Source organism: Oncorhynchus clarkii, chromosome 23 (assembly GCF_045791955.1).
Source record: "Oncorhynchus clarkii lewisi isolate Uvic-CL-2024 chromosome 23, UVic_Ocla_1.0, whole genome shotgun sequence".
NCBI classification, from domain to species: Eukaryota; Metazoa; Chordata; class Actinopteri; order Salmoniformes; family Salmonidae; genus Oncorhynchus; species Oncorhynchus clarkii.
The window spans coordinates 27,048,490-27,070,140 of record NC_092169.1 but is presented as its reverse complement, the minus strand read 5'-3'; the positions used below and the strand labels follow the sequence as shown (position 1 = coordinate 27,070,140).

Sequence of the window (21,651 nt, the reverse complement as noted above, 5' to 3'; positions counted from 1 at the left end):
ATTCAAGTAGCCTAATGCACAGCATATGCACAGGCCATGATGACCGCTCGTTGCACCTTCACCTAAAGAACTCAATCTCAACAGCCAATCTTGGATTGCCCCCAGGTGGTGAGGGTAGGCAACAACACCTCCGCCATGCTGATCCTCAACACGGGGGCCCCCCAGGGGTGTGTGTTCAGCCCCGTTCAATTCTCCATGTTTACCCATGAACTCCAACTCTACAAACAAGTTTTCTGATGACAGTGGTAGGCCTGATCACCAACAATGATGAGACAGCCTACAGGGAGGAGGTTAGTTAGTGCCCTGGCAGAGTGGTGCAGGGGTAATAACCTCTCCCTCAACGTCAACAAAATGATGGAGCTGATCGCGGACTACAGGAGATAGCAGAGAGAGCACGCCCCCAGTCACTTCAGGACGCTGAATAAATTTGACATGGCCCCTAAGAAACTTGACATGGCCCCCTCACAAACTTCTACAGATGCATTCTGTTGGGCTGCATCACCGCCTGGCAACTGCACTGCATGGCTCTCCAGAGGGTGGTGCGGTCAGCCCAACACATCACCAGGGGCACACTGCCTGCCCTTCAGGACATCTACAGCACTCAGTGTCATAGGAAGGCCAAAAATACCATGAAGGACCTCAGCCACTCAAGCCACGGTCTGTTCACCCTGCTACCATCAGGTAGATGGAGACACATACACATGGTTAGCAGATGTTAATGCGAGTGTAGCGAAATGCTTGTGCAGTAATATCTAACAATTAATCTAACCTAACAATTTCACAACAACTACCTTATCCACACACGTGTAAAGGAATGAATAAGAATATGTAGATACAAATATATGAATGAGCGATGGCCGAACGGCATAGGCAAGATGCAGTAGATGGTATAGAGTACAGTATATACATATGAGATGAGTAATGTAGGGTATGTAAACATTATATAAAGCGGCATTGTTTAAAGTGGCTAGTGATACATTTATTACATCAATTTCTCCATTATTAAAGTGGCTCGAGATGAGTCAGTATGTTGGCAGCAGCCACTCAATGTTAGTGATGGCTGTTTAACAGTCTGATGGCCTTGAGATAGAAGCTGTTTTCCAGTCTCTCGGTCCCCACTTTGATGCAGCTGTACTGACCTCGCCTTCTGGGTGATAGCGGGGTGAACAGGCAGTGGCTCGGGTGGTTGTTGTCCTTCCTGTGAGGCCAAAAAGTAAATCAAAGACAACAACCACCCGAGCCACTGCCTGTTCACCCCGCTATCATCCAGAAGGCGAGGTCAGTACAGGTGCATCAGACTGTTGAACAGCCATCACCCGCCGGCCACCACCCAGTACTCTGCGTAGCACCTTAGACACTGTCACTAGCCGGCTACCGCCCAGTGCTCTGCCCTGCACCTTAGAGACTGCTGCCCAATGTTTATAGAGTCATTGAACACTGGTCACTTTAGCAATGTTTACATCCTGTTTTACCCACTTTATATGTATATACTGTATTCTAGTCGTGGCTCAACCTATATAACTGCTGCACACCATTTCTATTCATATAGTGTCCATACTGTCTATACACACCATTTATATATACTGTGAAAGAAAATGTTATTGTCTCAAGAGATAAGCCTTGAATTGTACACAGCATCTCCTCTCACTCCATCTTGGTTTGTGCAGGTAACTGTGAACTCCTCCTCAGACCAATTGGCAGTACGCCCAGAACATTGCTCTGGGAATCAAAAGAAGTATCTCAGTTTCAAGGTCCCAGCTTTGAGAGAAGAAGTCTCGTCAGTCACATGCAGGAGCCAACGTTAATAAAGAATCATGTAAATTATGCTTATATGACATGTTTGTGTAGCCGCATATAAGGACTGAAAGGGAACACCCTCTGATTTTTCACAAGCTTGCACTGAGTTTGTGAACCTCTCCAGCTGTGATAATAAAGATTGATATGATTTACATTGAATTTGAGTCCTTAGTGGTGAATTTCCACGACAATACACTGAGTGTAAAAAACTTTAGGAACACCTTGCTAATATTGCGTTGCACCCCCTTTTTGCCCTCAGATCAGCCTCAATTTGTCAGGGCATGGACTCTACAAAGTGTCAAGCATTCCACAGGGATCCTGGTCCATGTTGACTCCAATACTTCCCATAGATGGCTGGATGTCCTAGGAGGGTGGAAAATTATTGATACACACGGGAAACTGTTGAGCATGAAAAACCCAGCAGCATTGAAGTTATTGATACACTCAAACTGGTGAGCTTGCCACCTACTACAATACCCAGTTCAAAGGCACTTGAAATATTTTGTCTTGCCCATTCACCATTTGAATGGCACACATTTGTAACAGTATAACTTTAGTCCGTCCCCTCGCCCCGAACCGGGCGCGAACCAGGGACCCTCTGCACACAAACAACAGTCACCCACAAAGCATCGTTACCCATCGCTCCACAAAAGCCACGGCCCTTGCAGAGCAAGGGGAACCACTACTTCAAGGTCTCAAAGCGAGTGATGTCACCGATTGAAACGCTATTAGCGCGCACCACCGCTAACTAGCTAGCCATTTCACATCGGTTACACTCACCCCCCATTTGACCTCCTCCTTTTCCTCAGCAACCAGTGATCTGGGTCACGGCACCAATGTAACAGTATAACTTTAGTCCTTCCCCTCGCCCCGAACCGGGCACGAACCAGGGACCCTCTGCACACAGACAACAGTCACCCAGAAGCATCGTTACCCATCGCTCCACAAAAGCCAACTAGCTAGCCATTTCACATCGGTTACACATACACAATCTATGTCTCAATTGTCTCAAGGCTTAAAAATCCTTTAACCTGTCTTATCCCCTTCACTGATTGAAGTGGATTTTACAACTGACATGATTAAGGGTTCATAGCTTTCATCTGGATTCACCTGGTCAGTCTATGAAAGAGCAGGTGTTCCTAATGTTTTGTATACTCAGTGTATTCCGGACTCTGACATTGCTCATTGTGATATTGCTAGTTATGATTTCTGATATTTTTTTACTTTTTGGATTATTTGTGTATTCTTATTGTATTGCTAGATATTACTGCACTGTTGGAGCTAGAACCATAAGCATTTCAGTGCATCTGCGATAACATCTGCAAATCTGTGTAGGTGACCAATAAACTTGTATTTTATTTTATTGGATGGACAATAGAATAGAGGATGTAATGTGGCCATTCCCAGACAGCAAATAACACACCTCAGCTATACAGGTTTTTACAGTAGCCTAATTATCTAATTTGTTTATTAACTTATGAGACAAAAGATTATTTGGGCCTAATTATTGGCTACAGAAGCCTATAGTACAAACATGTGTCTTTGTCTAAATTGGACATGCATCAGAAGTGACAGCGGCTGACATATGGGAGTGTCCACTGTCCAGCAGCAGCGTCAGTCTACTGTAATTATGCAGAATAAATAAAAAGCCTGTAGCCTATTTATACTTGTAAAAAATCTACAATGCATCACAGCACAGTGGCTAAATTTGCCATATCTGATAGATTTGCAGAATCAATGGGTCTATTTTATGTTATATTATCAGCAGCAGTTCAAACAATGAAATATTGACACTCACCTGCAATCCTGAGCACGGCTCTCTCTGCTGGATCCAAAACGGATCCTCCCTGAATTTTTCGCTTATGTCGCTCGTGTCTGGGTAGGTTCCAGGGTAACGTGTCCCCTGGTGCCGGTGAGACCGATCCAGATTTAAAACTATAATCATCTTCGTCCGAGAAATCGGCCGATGAAGACATGGAACAGTGAAGGGAAGCGTTGCCCGAACCGGAGCTCTGATAAAACAATAGAAATAAATTATCAATGTGTTGCGAGGCAACACACATACAGCACAGACAGACACAATGAAACATTTCTCACCATCGCTGCTCCTACGTTTGCCTAAACTGATGCGCGTAACCTAGTGTAAATGCACATTGATAGCTCAAGGGAGGCACAGTAGCGTGAGCCACCAGCTCGCCTAGCAATGATCTCTGATTCAACAATAAAAAGAAAAGGCACAAGCAGGCATCAAGAAGGAAAATCGATTGTATCTGGCTCCCCCGCCAGGCCAGAAATAAGACTTACCGCTGTATACATGGTGTCGGTTGAATAATATCGAAATCCTTTATCAATTTGCTGCAAGCTCAGGCAGCGGCGGGTTATGTCATTTTTTTATCAGAACCACACCCTTCTAGCGATGCACTCTGCCCATTAAATTAGTGAAGTCTCTCCTTTGAGATGAAATTATGTCAAAAGTCCCCAGAGCAGAGAGTGCGAATAGATTGGGCCAAGGCGAGCAGAATGCGATGCTAGGGCTGTAGCATGTCAACGCCTCACCATCCTAGGATACAGAAGAAGACGGGTGGAGACTAGAGAGGATCCCAGCGCTCTAGTCCTGATTATTCAATCGGGAAACTGTGGCCAATGTCGCTGTGTTTACAGCGCCCTCCTGGGTGGGTACGTGCATGTCTAGTGGTGACTGCGTAGCCTCCACGTTCACGGTCGAAAACCAATCAGAAATCCAGACTGGTCCATGAACATCCTTTTGTCATCAACCTGGTCTCATCAGCCATGCACAGCCGCGTTGTTGTTTTGCTGCCTGATGCACATATGCCTGCACTGTGTGCCATTGACTAGAATTGTTGCTAGTTGACAATGAATGTGCAGTTTTAGAGCACTATCCTTATCATCAAAATAAATGAAAAAATATCTGGGTTCTGCAGGCTTATTCATTACAACCTATCTCTGTCTGCCTGTGTCTGTGTGTCTGCCTGGCTCTGTCTGTCTGCCTGCCTGTAGGCTGTCTGCCTTGGCCCTGTGATAGGGTAAGGGGGCAGATGCATAACAAATACTTTGCCACAGCATATGTTGGCACATCCAGACAGGGTGTGGCTGGTCAAAAAGCAATAGGGCATACCCGTCACATGTGGACTTCGATTGCAAAATTATAGAACTGCATTGCTGTTTGCAATCTGAACAAGAGTAGGACATTGACAGTTACCTTTGGGTGATTTCACAATCACCAACCTGTTCCCAGCATGGATTGTGACTATTTACTGTGGCATGAGGGTCTATCAACAAAGCATTATCTTGCTCAATGGTGAGCACAAACATGCTTGAAACTATGCAAACAATGCATGATATGACTTAAATATAATGATCCATAAACTTTGGCTGTGCATTTATTGCATTTGAGTGATCATCAATCTTTGTTATACCCTCCAAATATCAATACCACTTCAAGGTTTTAGACTACTGAGTCATGGTCATATCATATTGTAGCGAAATTAGGGGGTTGCCCTGACCAGGATTCGAACCCAGGTCCAGCGACTTTCAAGCCAACACCTTAGCTGTTAATGTGGTCGCTAGGTGTTAGGTTAAAGTAACTGTCCAGTGAAAATCTCACTTTTAAAATATCATATTCTGTTAACTCATACCCAAACAATGGAGTTGACTCATCCTATAGTCATATGTGGCCAAAGCATAATTTGGAGAGAAAAAAACACTTCACCTCAAACTGGTATCTCAAACAGATTGTTTAATTTAAAAATGCTTGCTATTTCCTCATGGAGGATGATGTCATCATCCTGAGGAGGATGAGCTGGCCAATCAGCAGTCTACTGACATTAATATTTTTAAGGCTGTGGCTGCAGAGCTCGACTTTTCCCAGACTAAAGCTTATGAGCATGTGCAGATCGCGTTCTATACTTTACACACAGTCGCTGCTCTAGCTATAGAGAAAAGGCAACTTACAAATGGTAGACTTACCAATTTAATAAAGTTAGATCAAAACTGAATCTATGTCTGCATGATCACATAATGATCGTATTCTACATAACTGAACCGAATATAATAGCATAGTATAACATTACTGTAAGACAAAAACACCACTGCATTTTTCCCTCATGGGGCCAATACACAACAGCGTGTGCCACAAGGCAAAATACTTGACTATGCTACAGTTGGTTAACACCATCTGCTCTAAAATTCGCTCACTGTACATCATTCAAAACAACACTGTAGGCTACTTCTAAACAACACTGTATAACAAGAAGATCTAAATGCATATCCCCATGAAACTGATTGAGATCAAATGGTTGGTATGCAAATGCTGCATGAAAGTTTTACTGGTAAAACTTAAAGAATTATCATTCAGGATTGACAGTTGGAAATGTGAAGGGAAGACCACAACCATGTGTGTTAATAAGTAGAGGTAAAGAAACAGATGCGTAGAACGTGATCCGCACATGCGCAGTAGCTTCGGGACCTTTAGTCCGGGAAAAAGGGTTTGGGAAAAAAGGTCCGGGAAAGGTTGGATCAGCAGCCACTCCATATATTTTTAATGACCGCTATAAGGCCACACCACTATTGTTGGGGTACGCCCACACCATTCCAACACACAAAATCTGCTTTTTAACATACTTAATTGCCATTTATTGGAAGGAAAACTATTTCACTCATATTTGAATTAATTATAGGCCATATTTCATAGAAATCTGGAAAGACTGGACAGTTACTTAAAAGTGGCTACAATGCTTCGGCCCATATTATCTTTATTTTTACTTTAGTGTTAGGAGAAACCCACCACCTCAAACAAAGCATAACTAAACACTTGTTTTAGGAGATTGCCAAGCCCTCCCGCCACATACTTGGTGAGTCACCACTCTTACTCAACTTACTTTCTTCTCGGTTACGTCAATAGCGTTGAATATTGGTAGTAACGTTCTACAACACCCAGAATTATGTCAGGAACAAGACAGTAAAAATTGCATTGATGTGATGGGTTAATCTTTGCTTTCATACTTTCTTATGTGTGAATTGAAAAAGTTCCATAGTAATTTAGAATAATTATTTAAAAATGGTTCAATGGTAGTCTATTGCTATTACCATATATTGAATAATAAATTAAGACTCAATATATTTCTTGAGAACTTGAGGATACAGAGAAAAGGATCCAGCAGTAAATGTCCATGTTTACAAAAACTAAACATGATACATTTGGGAAAAGAAACATTCAAATTGACATTGATGATATATTGTAAATAGGGCTACACAATTGTTTTATTTATTCTATAGGTAATTGTAATATTGGCCATTTGAAACAATGTAATCATAACACAAAAGAGGTTCAGTAACTTCATGATACTCAGTTGTAACTTGAAAGCCCAAACTGAGCTAGATTTATCCAGAGTAAACTAAGAAAATGTAGACACCCAAAAGCACATATGCACCAACCTTCATCTTCTAGCACTACATCCTGTTTCCCCCCCCAGTAGCCTGAGTTTGGCATATGGTGAGGTTTAAGGGTTGTATCCTACAACTGAGATGATTGTTAATATAAACAATCGAGAATAATTCAGTTGCAGCAACATTATAACATGGTATATGTCAAATGTTTGTTTGATGAATGTGTCAACATGCAAAATGACAACATGGGCAATATCAAGAAATTTAATACATTTTAAGGCTTCAACTTTAACATTTGTCAGTGTTCATAAAATGTCAATCTGCAATAGCTTTTCGAATAACAGCGTACCAAGGCATGATGTGGTACAGAAGGCCAAACTATTGAAGGAAAAGTGGCGCTTAAAAACCATCCATTGCACGGATGTCAATGGGGATTACGCGCGCATTTTAAATTGGATACTTAATTGGTAATTAATTTAAGGAAACATATCATCGATGTAGCCTATACTTGTCAATTGAAAAATATAAAATAAATTGGCCTGGTGTTAATTGACCATGCAGATTTAATTTAGAATAGATAGCATAAATGACTATGGCTGCTGGATTTAGGCTATATTACCCAATAATATACCTACGGGTTTGCGTGTTGGGGTGACTTGTACTGAGTGATAGAAGTCTGGAAGGACTCTCTTCTTCACTTTTCGTTTTCTCACAGTTGTGGATGAGTCACTTTGATGCTCACACTCGGGAATTTCGACAAGAGGCTTTTCCTCTGCAACTCGAGCGCGCGCCCTCCTGGCATGGAGCGGGCTGTGCCTGAAGCCCTGTAAAAACATGGCACATCATGTCCAAAAGGAGAGAGAAAAGTATGCTGAAATCGTTTAATATGCTTGAGACATATAACTATTTGGATGATCAATATATTATTATGAGTCACACGGACACATATTACTATTAATGGATGAAACTGGGATTTTGTATAGCTACACAATCTAATAGTATAATCATGTAATTAAGTACACTGAACAAAAATATAAATGCAACATGTGAAGTGTTGGTCCCATGTTTCATGAGCTGAAATAAAATATCCCAGAAATGTTCCATTTGTACAAAATGCTTATTTCTCTTAAATTTTGTGCACACATTTGTTTACATCTCTGTTAGTGATCATTTATTCTTTGCCAAGACAATACATCCACCTGACAAGTGTGGCATATCAAGAAGCTGCATAATCATTACACAGGTGCACCTTGTGCTGGGGGACAATAAAAGGCCACTCTAAAATGTGCAGTTTTGTCACACAACATAATGCCACAGATGTCTCAAGTTGAGGGAGTGTGCAATTGGCATGCTGACTGCAGGAATGTCCACCAGAACGGTTGCCAGAGAATTTAATGTTAATTTCTCTACCAGAAACATTGTTTTAGAGACCGCAAACCATGTGTAACCAAGCCAGCCCAGGACCTCCACATCCGGCTTCTTCACCTGCGGGATTGTCTGATACCAGCCACCCAGACAGCTGATGAAACTGTGGGTTTGCACAACTGAAGAATTTCTGCACAAACTGTCAGAAACCGTCTCAGGGAAGCTCATCTGCGTGCTTGTCATCATCACCACGGTCTTGACCTGACTGCAGTCCGGCGCCGTAACCGACTTCAGTGGGCAAATGCTCACCTTCGATGTTGAAACCACGGATGAATCCCAGTTTCAACTGTACCGGGCAGATGGCAGACAGAGTGTATGGCGTTGTGTGGGTGAATGGTTTACTGATGTCAACATTGTGAACAGAGTGCCCCATGGTGGCGGTGGGGTTATGGTATGGGCAGGCATAAGCTATGGACAATGAACACAATTGGATTTTATCAATAGCAATTTCAATGCCCAGAGATACTGTAACGAGATCCTGAGGACCATTGTCGTGCCATTCATTCGGTGCCATTTCGTCATGTTTCTGCATGATAATGCACGGCCCCATGTCGCAAGGATCTGCACACAACTCCTGGAAGCTGCACATTTCCCAGTTCTTCCATGGCCTGCATGCTCACTAGACATGTCACCCATTGAGCATGTTTGGGATTCTCTGGATCAATGTGTATGACAGCATGTTCCAGTTCTCGCCAATATCTAGCAACTTCGAACAACCATTGAAGAGGAGTGGGACAACATTCCACAGGCCACAAATAACAGCCTGATCAACTCTATGAGAAGAAGATGTGTCACGCTGCATGAGGTAAATAGCAGTAACATCAGATACCGACTGGTATTCTGATCCATGCTCCTACCTTTTTTAAGGTACAGTATCTGTGACCAACAGATGCATATGTGTATTCCCAGTCATGTGAAATACATAAATTAGGGCCTAATGCATTTATTTCAATTGAATGATTTCCTTATATGGACTGTAACTCAGTAAATCTTTCAAATTGTTGCATGTTGCGTTTATATTTTTGTTCAGTGTAGTTGGTTTTTTAATGTACAATTTGTTTTAGCCTATATAGGCATTTTTTGTCATTTTTCATTACAACGTTTTTTCAGAATTACAGTCAAACTGCAGAAAGTGCAGAATCAGTCACTTTATTTATTGATCACACATGCGCAATGCGCATAACACTATGTCTAACAATAACACACCAACAACTCCAAAAAGTATACCGGTAAAGTATAATAAAAGTAACACAGAGCACCATTATACTTCCTTCACAATATTTAAATAAAAAATGGCTACTTACTGACCTTGACAGAAGTAATAGCCTAACCAATGATTGATTACCTCTGATCGAAAATGATGCGTCCGGAGACCAGCTTCTAGGACAAATGAAAATATTTTCTAACACTCGGATACCTTCAAACACACCACATATGAGGCCTGTTGTCTATGGCTACATTTAGGATATCATAATGATATCATAGGATACCATTAGACAAATTAATACTGTGTACGTTACAGTACACTTGTGAATAAGGTGGACAAGATACATTTGCACACTGACAGTAGGCTAGTAGATGATTTCATCCTCAAGGCTATGCACATAGCAGTCTAAACTCTATAGGCTATGTTTTTCTGCTGAAAATAATGGCAATTCAAGTGTGTCAAGTCGCTAAGAATAGCACATGGTACAGTTTAGGTTATAACCTATTTAACAGGTTATCATGTGAAAATGCTTGAACATATAACAGACATGCCACGCATTTGGTTTGGTGGATTAGCCGCACTGCTTAGAGATGCTGACGCCTCTACTCACCGCGACTCCTTGAGCGCCCTGAAAGCACGGATTTAATAGGATGTTTCCCGTTACGAACCCTCCGATGCCAGCAACAGAAAAAGAGAATTGTTGCAATAGTTCCCACCAATAGCAGCAACAATAACAAAACAACTTGAATACTATACGGTCTCAATAAAACCAAAAACGCCGCAGCAATCATTATAAAACGCGATGTAGGGCAGCGCCTTCTCCACACAGATATCCGGCTCCACGTATGCTGCCCTAAATGCTGAAAGCGAACCAATATATTGACACAGGATATAGTGAATTTCTCATCGCAGCCTGAAACATGGGCTAGGCTACAGACTATTCTACAGTTCTATTGATTTCAATAACGTATTTTAAAGCATCAATCCATGACTCAGCCGAAGAGCTTTTTACAACTCAAGCAGGGGGAGTAAGCATCATGCATCTCTGAGCTCAGCACAGCAAAGATGTTGCAGATGGCAGATATTTAAAGGTGTCAGCCCGGGAATCATGATCAGTCTCTATCATTAACCTGCTTAAATGTATAGTCTCCGATACATGATTAGAATACTGTAGGATGAAAAAGTCTATTTAGGCTATAAGGCTAGGCTGTAATAACACATAGGCCTAGTATAGGCCCATTTGTCATGAAATTACTCTGCTAAATAGAAAATAGCCAGCTGGCTAAGATAAAGCACAGAGGACGTTTTGACATTGAGTATTTGACATGGAATTAAAATTATGTTCAATAATTTATATTTTTACTAAAATATCAAATGTGTATTTTTTTCCAAGAAGAATAATTGCCTTCATAATTCATTAATTAATTAATGACGAGGACGATTTATTTTTCCTCTTTTCCCCACAATGCGGCTGCAACCCCGCCGTGAGCCTTTCATTAGAACTCCATATCCCAGGAACACCCGCAGGAGATCAACAATCACTTTTGCGCGAAAACGCAATTTTGTGAGTGTCTACTCGTGCTTATTATTTTCATAATTTACCTTAATATAATACGATAATTAGCTAGCTAGTTACTATCGAACTAGTTGGCTAGTTACATTGTTTACCGAATATTTGCATACATTTAGAGATATAGCTACCGAACTGCTTGCTGTGCACTAACCCGCCAACTATCGTTAGCTAGCTAGCTAGCTAAATACAGTAAGCAAGCTGTCTAACGTGTTTTCTTCGACATTTCAACTAGCTAGCTAAGTAGCTAGTCAGCATAAGTGTTGGAGCAGTCATTCACACTAGTACTAGAAGTCTTGCATGAAAACAAACAATTGTTAAATTGTAGCTAGATAGCGAACGTTAACATTGTAACAATGTAGCCATTTGTCATCCGCCCAGCCAGACATAATACTGAAGACGTTGATAGATAATAATTTTGACAACGTTGTTGATTATCTGTGCGATTTGGTTGAGTTGTCTGTTTTTTTAATCTAATTATTTTCTCCAGATAAAATCAATGTCCTCCCCAATTGGAGCAAATGATGATGAAGATGAGGTGGAGTTTGTGTCAGTAAGTGATTTGTCATTTGTAGGAACAAGGTTCAAAGGTTTCTCTACTAGCTATGTTGCCATTCACCTTTCCAGGAAAGTTAGGTGTAATAATTAACATTAAACATTTTCATCCAATGCATTAGTTTAAATTAAATTGACCATAACTTGGTTAGTGTGAGTCAGTATATTTTTATACAGCTGTCAAGAAAAAAAACAGACCTTTTAAGACAGTGTCCAAAAGAGTCAAGTGTTTGAATGACACAGTATCAGACAGTGTCTCATCCATTTAACTATCTCGTTTTAGGAGGCTCCACTCAGACCTGTACTGGAATGTATTGATTTACTGAGTGATGGGGAATACGATGGAAGTTTACCCACAGCCGAGACAGTGAGTGTGTCAAGTGAAAGATAATACATTTAATACAAACTGTAATGACATGGAAAGGTGGTTGGAAGACCAGTTCAAAAAAAGTTACATGTTATTGTTATGTATGTAATATGTTTTTGTGTACCTTTTTTGTATTATTGTTAAGATTGAAGATGAGATTGACCGACAGAAAGCTCAGGTCACCTCCACTTTGGACAGATTAGCTCGCCAAGTGGCTGTGGCGAATAAGGAAAGAGTAGAGAAGTGTAAAGCCTTCAAGGTAAGGACAAAATTTAAAACTGGTATGATCATATTAGCCATTGCAGCTTGTTGTGTATTTGTCTTTTGTGGGTGCTATTGTCTCTTTTCACAGTTCTTCATATTGGTCATGTCAATGCTTGCCTTATTTCAGGAGAAGCAAATCTCACAAAAGGCTCATGGACGGCAGGAGCTGGCATTTAGTCCCAATGGTAACGCATATGACGCCAAGCACTGTGTGGATATGTGGTTAAAGATGCCAGGTAATGTATTCTAGTTAGCCTTGGAAGTTTTTTAAATATTTTTAACTTCAGATCTGGGCCTGTGTTCAAAACTGATCCTAGATCAGCACTCTTAAACTGAGATGCTTTGTGAACACGGCACAGGAGTCAGCGCTAGAGGCACACATTACATTTAATTTAATTTGGTAGAAAAGCAGGATCTCAGTCTTACCATTGTCTGTTCTTAGGTGTGAAACCTGGGGTCATCAATACTGGAGCTAGCTGGAGACGCAGACAGGTCCCCTTTCCCACCAGTAGCTCATCCACACATACCTGTCCAGTGATCAACTGTGGTCGGGTTTACGACAACGTACCTCTCCTAGAAGGTCACTTGAAAAGGTTAAATTATGAGATTTATATTTCTATATCCATTATACATAATAAACAACCTACTTTTAATTTAGCCCTGAGAACCTTTTTTTCTGTCTGCAGGTTTGACCACTCTCCTTGTGACCCGACCATCTACCTGAAAGGAAGCTCAACCGAGCTGTTTGCTTGCGTTGCTTGTTGTCTTAATTTTGAAACCAAAGAAGCTTGGAAGGTGCATCAGCAGTCAAAGGTTGGTTATGTCTGTAAAATCAACTACTGTTAGAAATGGCTGCACTTTCAATTGTGTTCAGTCACCGCTGTCATTCAAATGTGCTCTATGCAGTAATTATACCTACCAATAGCCCTAAAGTAAAGGAATCAAATACCATTAGGGAAAAATTGAATTTCTGAATGCCGTTTTGGTAGTCCGGTCGACCACCTTCACACAGTGGTGCCTTCCTGTTTGGTTCTCAGTAGGAGGTTGAAAACATAAACAGTGTAACAATACTTCACATTCCTGCAACATATTTTGTTATTGGATGGAGGACCTCAATGATCACTAAGAAAATAGTGTTGACATCTATCACTACCAAAGCAGTGGGGGGCAGCATTTAGCTGTGACCCAAATAAAAAATGGAATGTTATTTTATTTGTCACGTGCTTTGTAAACAGGTGTAGACTAACAGTGAAAATACTTACGGGTCCTTTTCCATGCAGAGAAAAATATCAAATGTGTGTGCATATAGTCAGTACAAGAGAGTTGGTGCAAAAAAGGGTCAATGCCGGTAGTCCGGGCAGCCATTTGATGAGCTATTTAGCAGCCTTGTTTAGCAGTGTTATGGTTGGGGTAGAAGTTGTTCAGGGTTTTGTTGGTTCCAGACTGTGCACTGGTCTTGCTAGCCTTGCGGTAGCAGAGAGAACAGCCCATTGTCAATTTTTTGCGACTTCCTCTGGGGCGGTGGGGGGGTCCGAATCCGATTATTGGGGTGGACAACTTACTAATATATCTGCCGAAATACTGTTTTACAGCGAGGAACTGAAAAACAGTCATTTTTCCCACATTACATTTTCATAAATTGCCATCCAAAAGAGCAATTGTCCAATAACTATGCTTCAAATGTTGATTTCATACATTGTGACAAAAATATGAAAGCAACCATTTAAAAGATTTAACTGTGTTACAGTTCATATAAGGAAATCAGTCATTTGAAATAATTTAATGAGGCCCTATTCTATGGATTTCACATGGCTGGGCAGGGGTGCAGCCATGGGTGGGCCTTGGAGGGCATTTTCACTTAGGGGTGTACTCACTTTTGTTGCCAGCGGTTTAGACATTAATGGCTGTGTTGAGTTATTTTGAGGGGACAGCAAATTTACACTGTTATACAAGCTGTACACTCACTACTTTACATTGTAGCAAAGTGTCATTTCTTCAGTGTTGTCACATGAAAAGATATACTAAAATATTTACAAAAATGTGAGGGGTGTACTCACTTTTGTGATATACTGTATATCCATGACCTTGTTCAGCCACGACTCTGAGAAATTAGATAGTCTCAAACTAGTTTGTTCTTCAGTGATTGCCATACAATTTTGTCTCTTAAACTAAAATAAGGAAATTAAAGTATTAATTTATTTTCAACCACAGATGTTGGGTACAGATTTCAATCCGGACAAAGTCTTACATTTGTACTGTGTGTAACAACTCTCTATTCTTATTTTCTTAAGCTGTCCTTCCCTGATGAAGACCATAACCACACTCAGACCTGCCAGCCGATCGTGTGCTTCGCCTGCCCTGCCTGCTATCTCCTCTTTTACATCAGGGACGAGTGCCTCCAGCATATGTCGGCCAAAAACCACTTCTCTCAGTCCATCGTCATGAGTGGTAAGCCTCAACTGCCTGTTCCACTGTAAATCATCTTTAGTCATATATATATACAGTGAGGGGAAAAAAGTATTTGATCCCCTGCTGATTTTGTACGTTTGCCCACTGACAAAGAAATGATCAGTCTATAATTTTAATGGTAGGTTTATTTGAACAGTGAGAGACAGAATAACAACAAAAAAATCTAGAAAAACGCATGTCAAAAATGTTAGAAATTGATTTGCATTTTGATGAGGGAAATAAGTATTTGACCCCCTCTCAATCAGAAAGATTTCTGGCTCCCAGGTGTCTTTCATACAGGTAACGAGCTGAGATTAGGAGCACACTCTTAAAGGGAGTGCTCCTAATCTCAGTTTGTTACCTGTATAAAAGACACCTGTCCACAGAAGCAATCAATCAATCAGATTCCAAACTCTCCACCATGGCCAAGACCAAAGAGCTCTCCAAGGATGTCAGGGACAAGATTGTAGACCTACACAAGGCTGGAATGGGCTACAAGACCATCGCCAAGCAGCTTGGTGAGAAGGTGACAACAGTTGATGCGATTATTCGCACATGGAAGAAACACAAAAGAACTTTCAATCTCCCTCGGCCTGGGGCTCCATGCAAGATCTCACCTCGTGGAGTTGCAATGATCATGAGAACGGTGAGGAATCAACCCAGAACTACACGGGAGGATCTTGTCAATGATCTCAAGGCAGCTGGGACCATAGTCACCAAGAAAACAATTGGTAACATACTACGCCGTGAAGGACTGAAATCCTGCAGCGCACGCAAGGTCCCCCTGCTCAAGAAAGCACATATACATGCCCGTCTGAAGTTTGCCCATGAACATCTGAATGATTCAGAGGACAACTGGGTGGAAGTGTTGTGGTCAGATGAGACCAAAATGGAGCTCTTTGGCATCAACTCAACTCGCCGTGTTTAGAGGAGGAGGAATGCTGCCTATGACCCCAAGAACACCATCCCCACCATCAAACATGGAGGTGGAAACATTATGCTTTGAGGGTGTTTTTCTGCTAAGGGGACAGGACAACTTCACCGCATCAAAGGGACGATGGACGGGGCCATGTACCGTCAAATATTGGGTGAGAACCTCCTTCGCTCCGCCAGGGCATTGAAAATGGGTTGTGGATGGGTATTCCAGCATGACAATGACCCAAAACACACGGCCAAAGCAACAAAGGAGTGGCTCAAGAAGAAGCACATTAAGGTCCTGGAGTGGCCTAGCCAGTCTCCAGACCTTAATCCTATAGAAAATCTGTGGAAGGAGCTGAAGGTTTGAGTTGCCAAACGTCAGCCTCGAAACCTTAATGACTTGGAGAAGATCTGCAAAGAGGAGTGGGACAAAATCCCTCCTGAGATGTGTGCAAACCTGGTGGCCAACTACAAGGAACGTCTGACCTCCGATTGCCAACAAGGGTTTTGCCACCAAGTACTAAGTCATGTTTTGCAGAGGGGTCAAATACTTATTTCCCTCATTAAAATGCAAATCAATTTATAACATTTTTGACGTGCGCTTTTCAGGATTTTTTTGTTATGCTGTCTCTCACTGTTCAAATAAACCTACCATTAAAATTATAGACTGATCATAACTTTGTCAGTGTGCAAACGTACAAAATCAGCAGGAGATCAAATACTTTTTTCCCTCACTGTGTGTATATATATATATATATATATATATATATACACACACACACATACATTTTTACAAGGATATTAATCAGTGTCACCGCTAGATATTACGCACCGGGTAATTTGTATTTAGGCAGGAAGAGCAAATATTTGGGGCATATGGACTTTTTTAATGTTATTTTTTTAATGCAGTTTGTCATTTCTATAGAGCAAATATTTTGTGTGAATGAAGAGTGCTTGGTGATAACAGCCAATACACTGCTATAAAATACCATTTTATTTGTCACATGCACCGATTACAACCTTACCATGAAATGCTTACTTAACCAACAATGCAGCGCAAGAAATGGTTATTTCTTTGTATCCTCCATTGAAACGTTTAACCAGATATTTTGTTCTCTTTCTGGATAAAAGAAACTAAAGGGACAGCATTGCCAGTTCCTTTCCCACGATATGCAAAGAATCGTCTCATTGCTTTGTGTAAGGAAGTTTCATTCAGCGTGAGATGTACGACATGCCAGAAGGGGCTTAACTCACACATGGAAGCACAGGCCCACTTCAAGTAAGTTTATACCAGTATGTGTTATTAGTATACTTTTAAAGTCAGTATGGTGTTAATGTACATGCAATTACATGGTTGTTAAATAGGCAGTGTAGGTACATATTGTTACACACTGATTTATTGTCTTATACACAGACAAACAAAAATAACCATGGACATACATATTTAACACATCATTGATTTATAGAGAGTGGCACCCTCTTTCCAATAGCTAAAAATACGAAGCTTCTGCACATGTGCGGGATTCCCTACTTTACACAGTCTCTGCTCTACTTGTTTGGCTGCCCAGAAAACAGGCTACTCTGGTGAATTTCAGTGATGAATGGTGCTCGCTTAATAAAGTTTGATCAAAGCTGAATCAATGTCTGCAAGAGCCTTTGGCACCGCAGCCTCGGCCTTGATTATAACCCTCACTTCCATCATATGGATAATAGGGCTTTGACGATACCAGTATTGCAATATTCTTCGCATGGCAAAAATGGAAATATGTAATATATTGTGTGCTATAGCTTGGAAAATAAATAAATGTGACTCTGGATCACAACATAATGATGTTTGTTTCCAACATTCGGGCTGTTTTCCTAAATAAGTTTTGTTGCCTTGCCACAATACTAATGAGTATCGCAATATTGGTATCGTTCCGGCCCTAATGGATAGATCTCATTTGTAATTTCGTTAATGTTATCTCTGCTTGTTGTTTGTTCCCTTCTTCTTCAGTGTGCAGTGCAGACAGGGCACTGCCAAGGCTGAGGCAGAGAAAACAGTGGTGCAGGTCATGAAACAACTACAAGTGCTGGGCCAGTGCGCTGTGTGTTGCAAACTGTTCCTCAACCAAGGTGATGTTGAGAGGCATAAAGAATTGAGTCGGCACAATACTGAGGTCAACTGCACAATGGAAAAGGCAATTCTGCTCTACAGCAATTTCTATGAAATCCAACACGCCAAGAGGGCTGCAGCGACTTCACGGCCCAAACAGTCAAAAGGTCCTGTAACCCCCTCTCAGAAGAGGTACAAGGAGAGCGGTGATTCTGTTGGATCCCCAGCCAAGCGCCAGAGATGCGGGGGAGCTTTGAATGGCAGCGCTGGGCCCTCAAGGAGTTGCTTGATAGTGGCATGGTTTTGTGAGTGTGGCCAGCGCTTTTCAGAGGAGGCCATGGCCAGCAAGCACCTTTTTGCTGCCAATCATATCTTCCATCAATGTGGCGTGTGTGGAAAGCATATGGGCGAGTCGTCCATCACTCGCCTGCACATGAGCCGTTTTCACGGCGGTGCCCACCTCTCAAACTTCCTCTTTCACTGCCGGCTGTGCAAGGTTGACATGCCGCGTCACGAGGACATCCTGTTGCATGTGTCAGAGACCCACAGTGGACACACTTACTTCAGGGAGAGAGCGGTATCGGACGAGGAGCCTGCTCCCATTCCCTATGCCAAACCCTCCACCAGTGGCAGACCCAGCGCCCTCACTGATATCAGGACTAGAACTACAACTCCCACACCTTCTCCCAAACAGGATGAAAGGTGGATTTGCAGGATGTGTGAAGACATCTTTAACTCGGAGCGAGCTGTGCACAAGCACTGCAGAGACGTGAGCAACCACAGTTTCCAGAGATTTTCCTGTGGCCACTGCCCACAGAAGTACTTCAAGGAGGCCACAGTACGCAGGCACTGTGTGAATGAACACAGCAACCAAATAGTGACGCGGTACTTCTGCGGGCTCTGTGACAGCATGGAGTATGACACTGAGGGGGAGTTCCAAGAGCACTATAGGGGCCTTCACAGTAAGGACTACTACCGCATGGATGAGCCTGAGGTTGATAGACCCATTGAGGCCGAAAACTCCAACTCCAGTCCATTGGCAACAGCCAGTGAAAGGCATGAATGTCTGTGTCCATGCATGTCATCAGAAAAGGACAAAGATGAAAGGAAGGCTACCTTCACACGATGCATGAAGAGGCTATCCAGTGAAGACGAATGCAGCTACGTGTGTGTACCATGCGACGTCCAGGTGTCCTCCTTTGCCCAGATAAAGACTCATGTCCACGCTCAACACAAAGCCTTGGGCCTAGAGAATACCTTTGACGTGGTGTGTGGATCCTGTCAGGAGAGTCATAAGGACGTTCCCAGTTTCCATAACCACTACCACTCCCAGCACTGCCCTCTGGAGCCTTGCTCGAGCTCCAGGGATGGAGGTGAGAGTCGTATGGGGAAGGCAGCAGCTTCCTCCGCTGTTAAGACACTGGTTGCTATGGAGATCAAACCAGAAGTGAATGGCAAGTCTGCTTTGGACTATCTTCCATGATTAATTTCCACTGCACTGACCTTCCTGCTCTTAGAAAACTGATTTGATTTATTTTGATTTGATTTTTATTTTATAGAGGAGGAGTTTGAAGATGTGAAACATGCCATTGCTATGAACTTGGATGAGGTCAGAGATGACACTGAAGCTCATGGAGGTGATGATTATTTTCTTGTCTTCCCATCTGTTCAGTGATTTGGTAAATTACATCTGCCGTAGCCATTATATAGCTATAGAAGGTTTCTTGGAAATGTTGGGGTTTTTAAACAGAGAATTTCTTGTTTTTTGTAAATTTCTTGTTTCAGGTGAATCTGATGAGGAGATGAAGCGTGCCTTGGCTTTAAGTGTGGAAGAAGCAAGAGAGCCAACTGACTTTGATATTGGTGTGTAACACCTTTACTTATCTTTGTTTATTTGAGGATCTTTTCATTAGTTACATTTGCTTTAACCGTTTGCACGATGCCTTGTTTGAATGTCCAGAACGGTTCTGTCTGTCAGCTTTGAAGCTGTTGCCCAGGCCATGTAGGTGTAGCAAAATAAAAACAAGATGATACTTCTCTTTTTTACCAGCATTACATGCTTGAAGAATAACCTCGGTGTGAGTATGTCTAATCAAATCATAGTAACATTAAATGCACACTGGGACATTCAGATAGTTGGTGGTTTGTAGTTGCTGTAGAGAACTGTGTGAACACTTTTCGGATGGTTTTGAGATTGTCACAACACTAGACACTGACCAAGTTATGTGCTGCAGCATGTCTTATTGAAGTTGACATTATTTGATATTTTTTTCTGTTTCCCCTTCCTTCCCAACGTATCTTCACAGAGATGGAGGAAGCGCTCAAAAGAAGCCTTTTGGAATACTGATCAGCGAATGTTATTTTCTGGGAACCTGTCATTCATTTGGTTTATGGCATTTTATATTTTATGTGTAACATATCAGCTACTTTCAACAACACTTGAAGACCGGGTTGGACCGATGTGATTACACAGTAATAACAACATTATTTGTGAACTATAAAGATTGAGGCATACCATGTATGCATCTTTATCACATGTTCAGAGCTTTTTATTTTATTTAATAAAGATGTTAATTATTTTCTCTTTCTTTAATGCCAAAATGTCAATCATTGTCTGTCAGTATATTGTCAAATAAATTAGCGATGGTTCCCTCCCAAAAAATGTAGCATACTTTTGTGGCACAGTCGATGCCACGCATTGCAACAGGCCAGGAGGTGGAGGGTTCGCCGACCACCACTGACGAGCTAACTCCCTGCCTGTTTCATTACATTACAGATCAAAGCCGTCTGCAGACAATGTTCAGCTAGGTAGAAATCAGATGTTCAACATTTTGATGCTATATATAATGTTCCACTTACCGGTATCTGTGCCAATGGACCACACAACCAAAAAGCGAAGCAAACTGACTTTGTCGCTTTAATATCAGGGTTTGCATTTTCAACAACACAATGAAATAGACTGTCAATCTCAACAAACAGAAAATGGGCCTACAATCCTCCTTACCTTGTAGGTCTACTCAGCATCGAAGGCTTGGCTTGACAATATCTTAATGTCATTACACTTTTCTGTATTTTGTAACATGTCTCTCCATCAAATAGCCTCTGCACATTTCTGATGCTGAAATTATATTTTGGACAAACGTGCGTAGCTAGCCTACTGGAAACGAAGTAGCCTAATCAGAGCCAAACATTGTGACTGGTTGTATTTATGCCACACATAAAGCATGCTTTCTACTGTGGCTTTCTAGACCTTACAAACTGGAAAGTAGACCCACAACTGATCCAAATGGAATGAAACATTTAAATCACAGGGTTATTGTGCTGAGTATTCACTTGAAAAAAAAAATGTGATTATTCTTGTCAAAGGCGATATGCTCCTTAACAAGAATGTAAACAAATTTGTGCACAACCTTTTAGAGAAATACGCTTTTTGTGCGTATTGAACATCTTTTTTATTTCAGCTCCTGTAACATGGGACCAACACTTTACATGTTGCGTTTATATTTTTGTTCAGTATATATTCAAATCACAGGTAGCCTTTGCAAATTTGAGCAAATTAGCTCATTATGTTATACAGTGAACAGTGCGAAGTTAAATTC

At 41.6% G+C, this 21,651-nt stretch overlaps 2 protein-coding genes across 4 annotated transcripts in view; one reads left to right on the top strand and one right to left on the bottom strand.

The window, feature by feature from the left end:
- The window catches only part of LOC139381091 (dystonin-like), a 205,819-nt gene extending 194,937 nt beyond the window's left edge, over positions 1-10,882 (bottom strand). For both annotated transcript variants that reach the window (XM_071124343.1, XM_071124348.1), the window contains exons 1-4: positions 10,446-10,882; positions 9,974-10,005; positions 7,839-8,027; positions 3,596-3,809 (exon numbers count right to left, since the gene is read on the bottom strand). In XM_071124343.1, coding sequence (XP_070980444.1) covers positions 3,596-3,809; positions 7,839-8,027; positions 9,974-10,005; positions 10,446-10,626 — 616 coding nt within the window. In that variant the 5' untranslated portion in view covers positions 10,627-10,882. The remainder of the gene's footprint in view (positions 1-3,595; positions 3,810-7,838; positions 8,028-9,973; positions 10,006-10,445) is intronic.
- A 418-nt stretch (positions 10,883-11,300) lies between these two features.
- LOC139381661 (E3 SUMO-protein ligase ZNF451-like) lies at positions 11,301-20,640 on the top strand. Of its 2 annotated transcripts, XM_071125345.1 has the most exons (14): positions 11,354-11,399; positions 11,896-11,958; positions 12,244-12,327; positions 12,473-12,586; positions 12,719-12,827; positions 13,034-13,184; positions 13,278-13,404; positions 14,883-15,039; positions 17,089-17,236; positions 17,954-19,506; positions 19,612-19,689; positions 19,838-19,915; positions 20,103-20,130; positions 20,359-20,640. In XM_071125345.1, exons 2-13 carry the CDS (start codon positions 11,905-11,907, stop codon positions 20,114-20,116), a joined length of 2,667 nt encoding a protein of 888 aa, XP_070981446.1. In that variant the 5' UTR covers positions 11,354-11,399; positions 11,896-11,904; the 3' UTR covers positions 20,117-20,130; positions 20,359-20,640. The 2 variants fall into 2 exon arrangements, with proteins under 2 accessions (XP_070981445.1, XP_070981446.1); XM_071125344.1 differs by lacking the exon at positions 20,103-20,130 and having other exon boundaries at positions 11,301-11,399.
- The last annotated feature ends 1,011 nt before the right edge of the window (positions 20,641-21,651 follow it).

Bases quoted from the DNA above. Each gene is read 5' to 3' on its own strand.
- LOC139381661 (XM_071125344.1), top strand. From the start codon at position 11,301: ATGCGGCTGCAACCCCGCCGTGAGCCTTTCATTAGAACTCCATATCCC. The intron at 12,828-13,033 runs GTAATGTATTCT...GTCTGTTCTTAG, and splicing joins TATGTGGTTAAAGATGCCAG to GTGTGAAACCTGGGGTCATC. The intron at 15,040-17,088 runs GTAAGCCTCAAC...TCTGGATAAAAG, and splicing joins TCAGTCCATCGTCATGAGTG to AAACTAAAGGGACAGCATTG.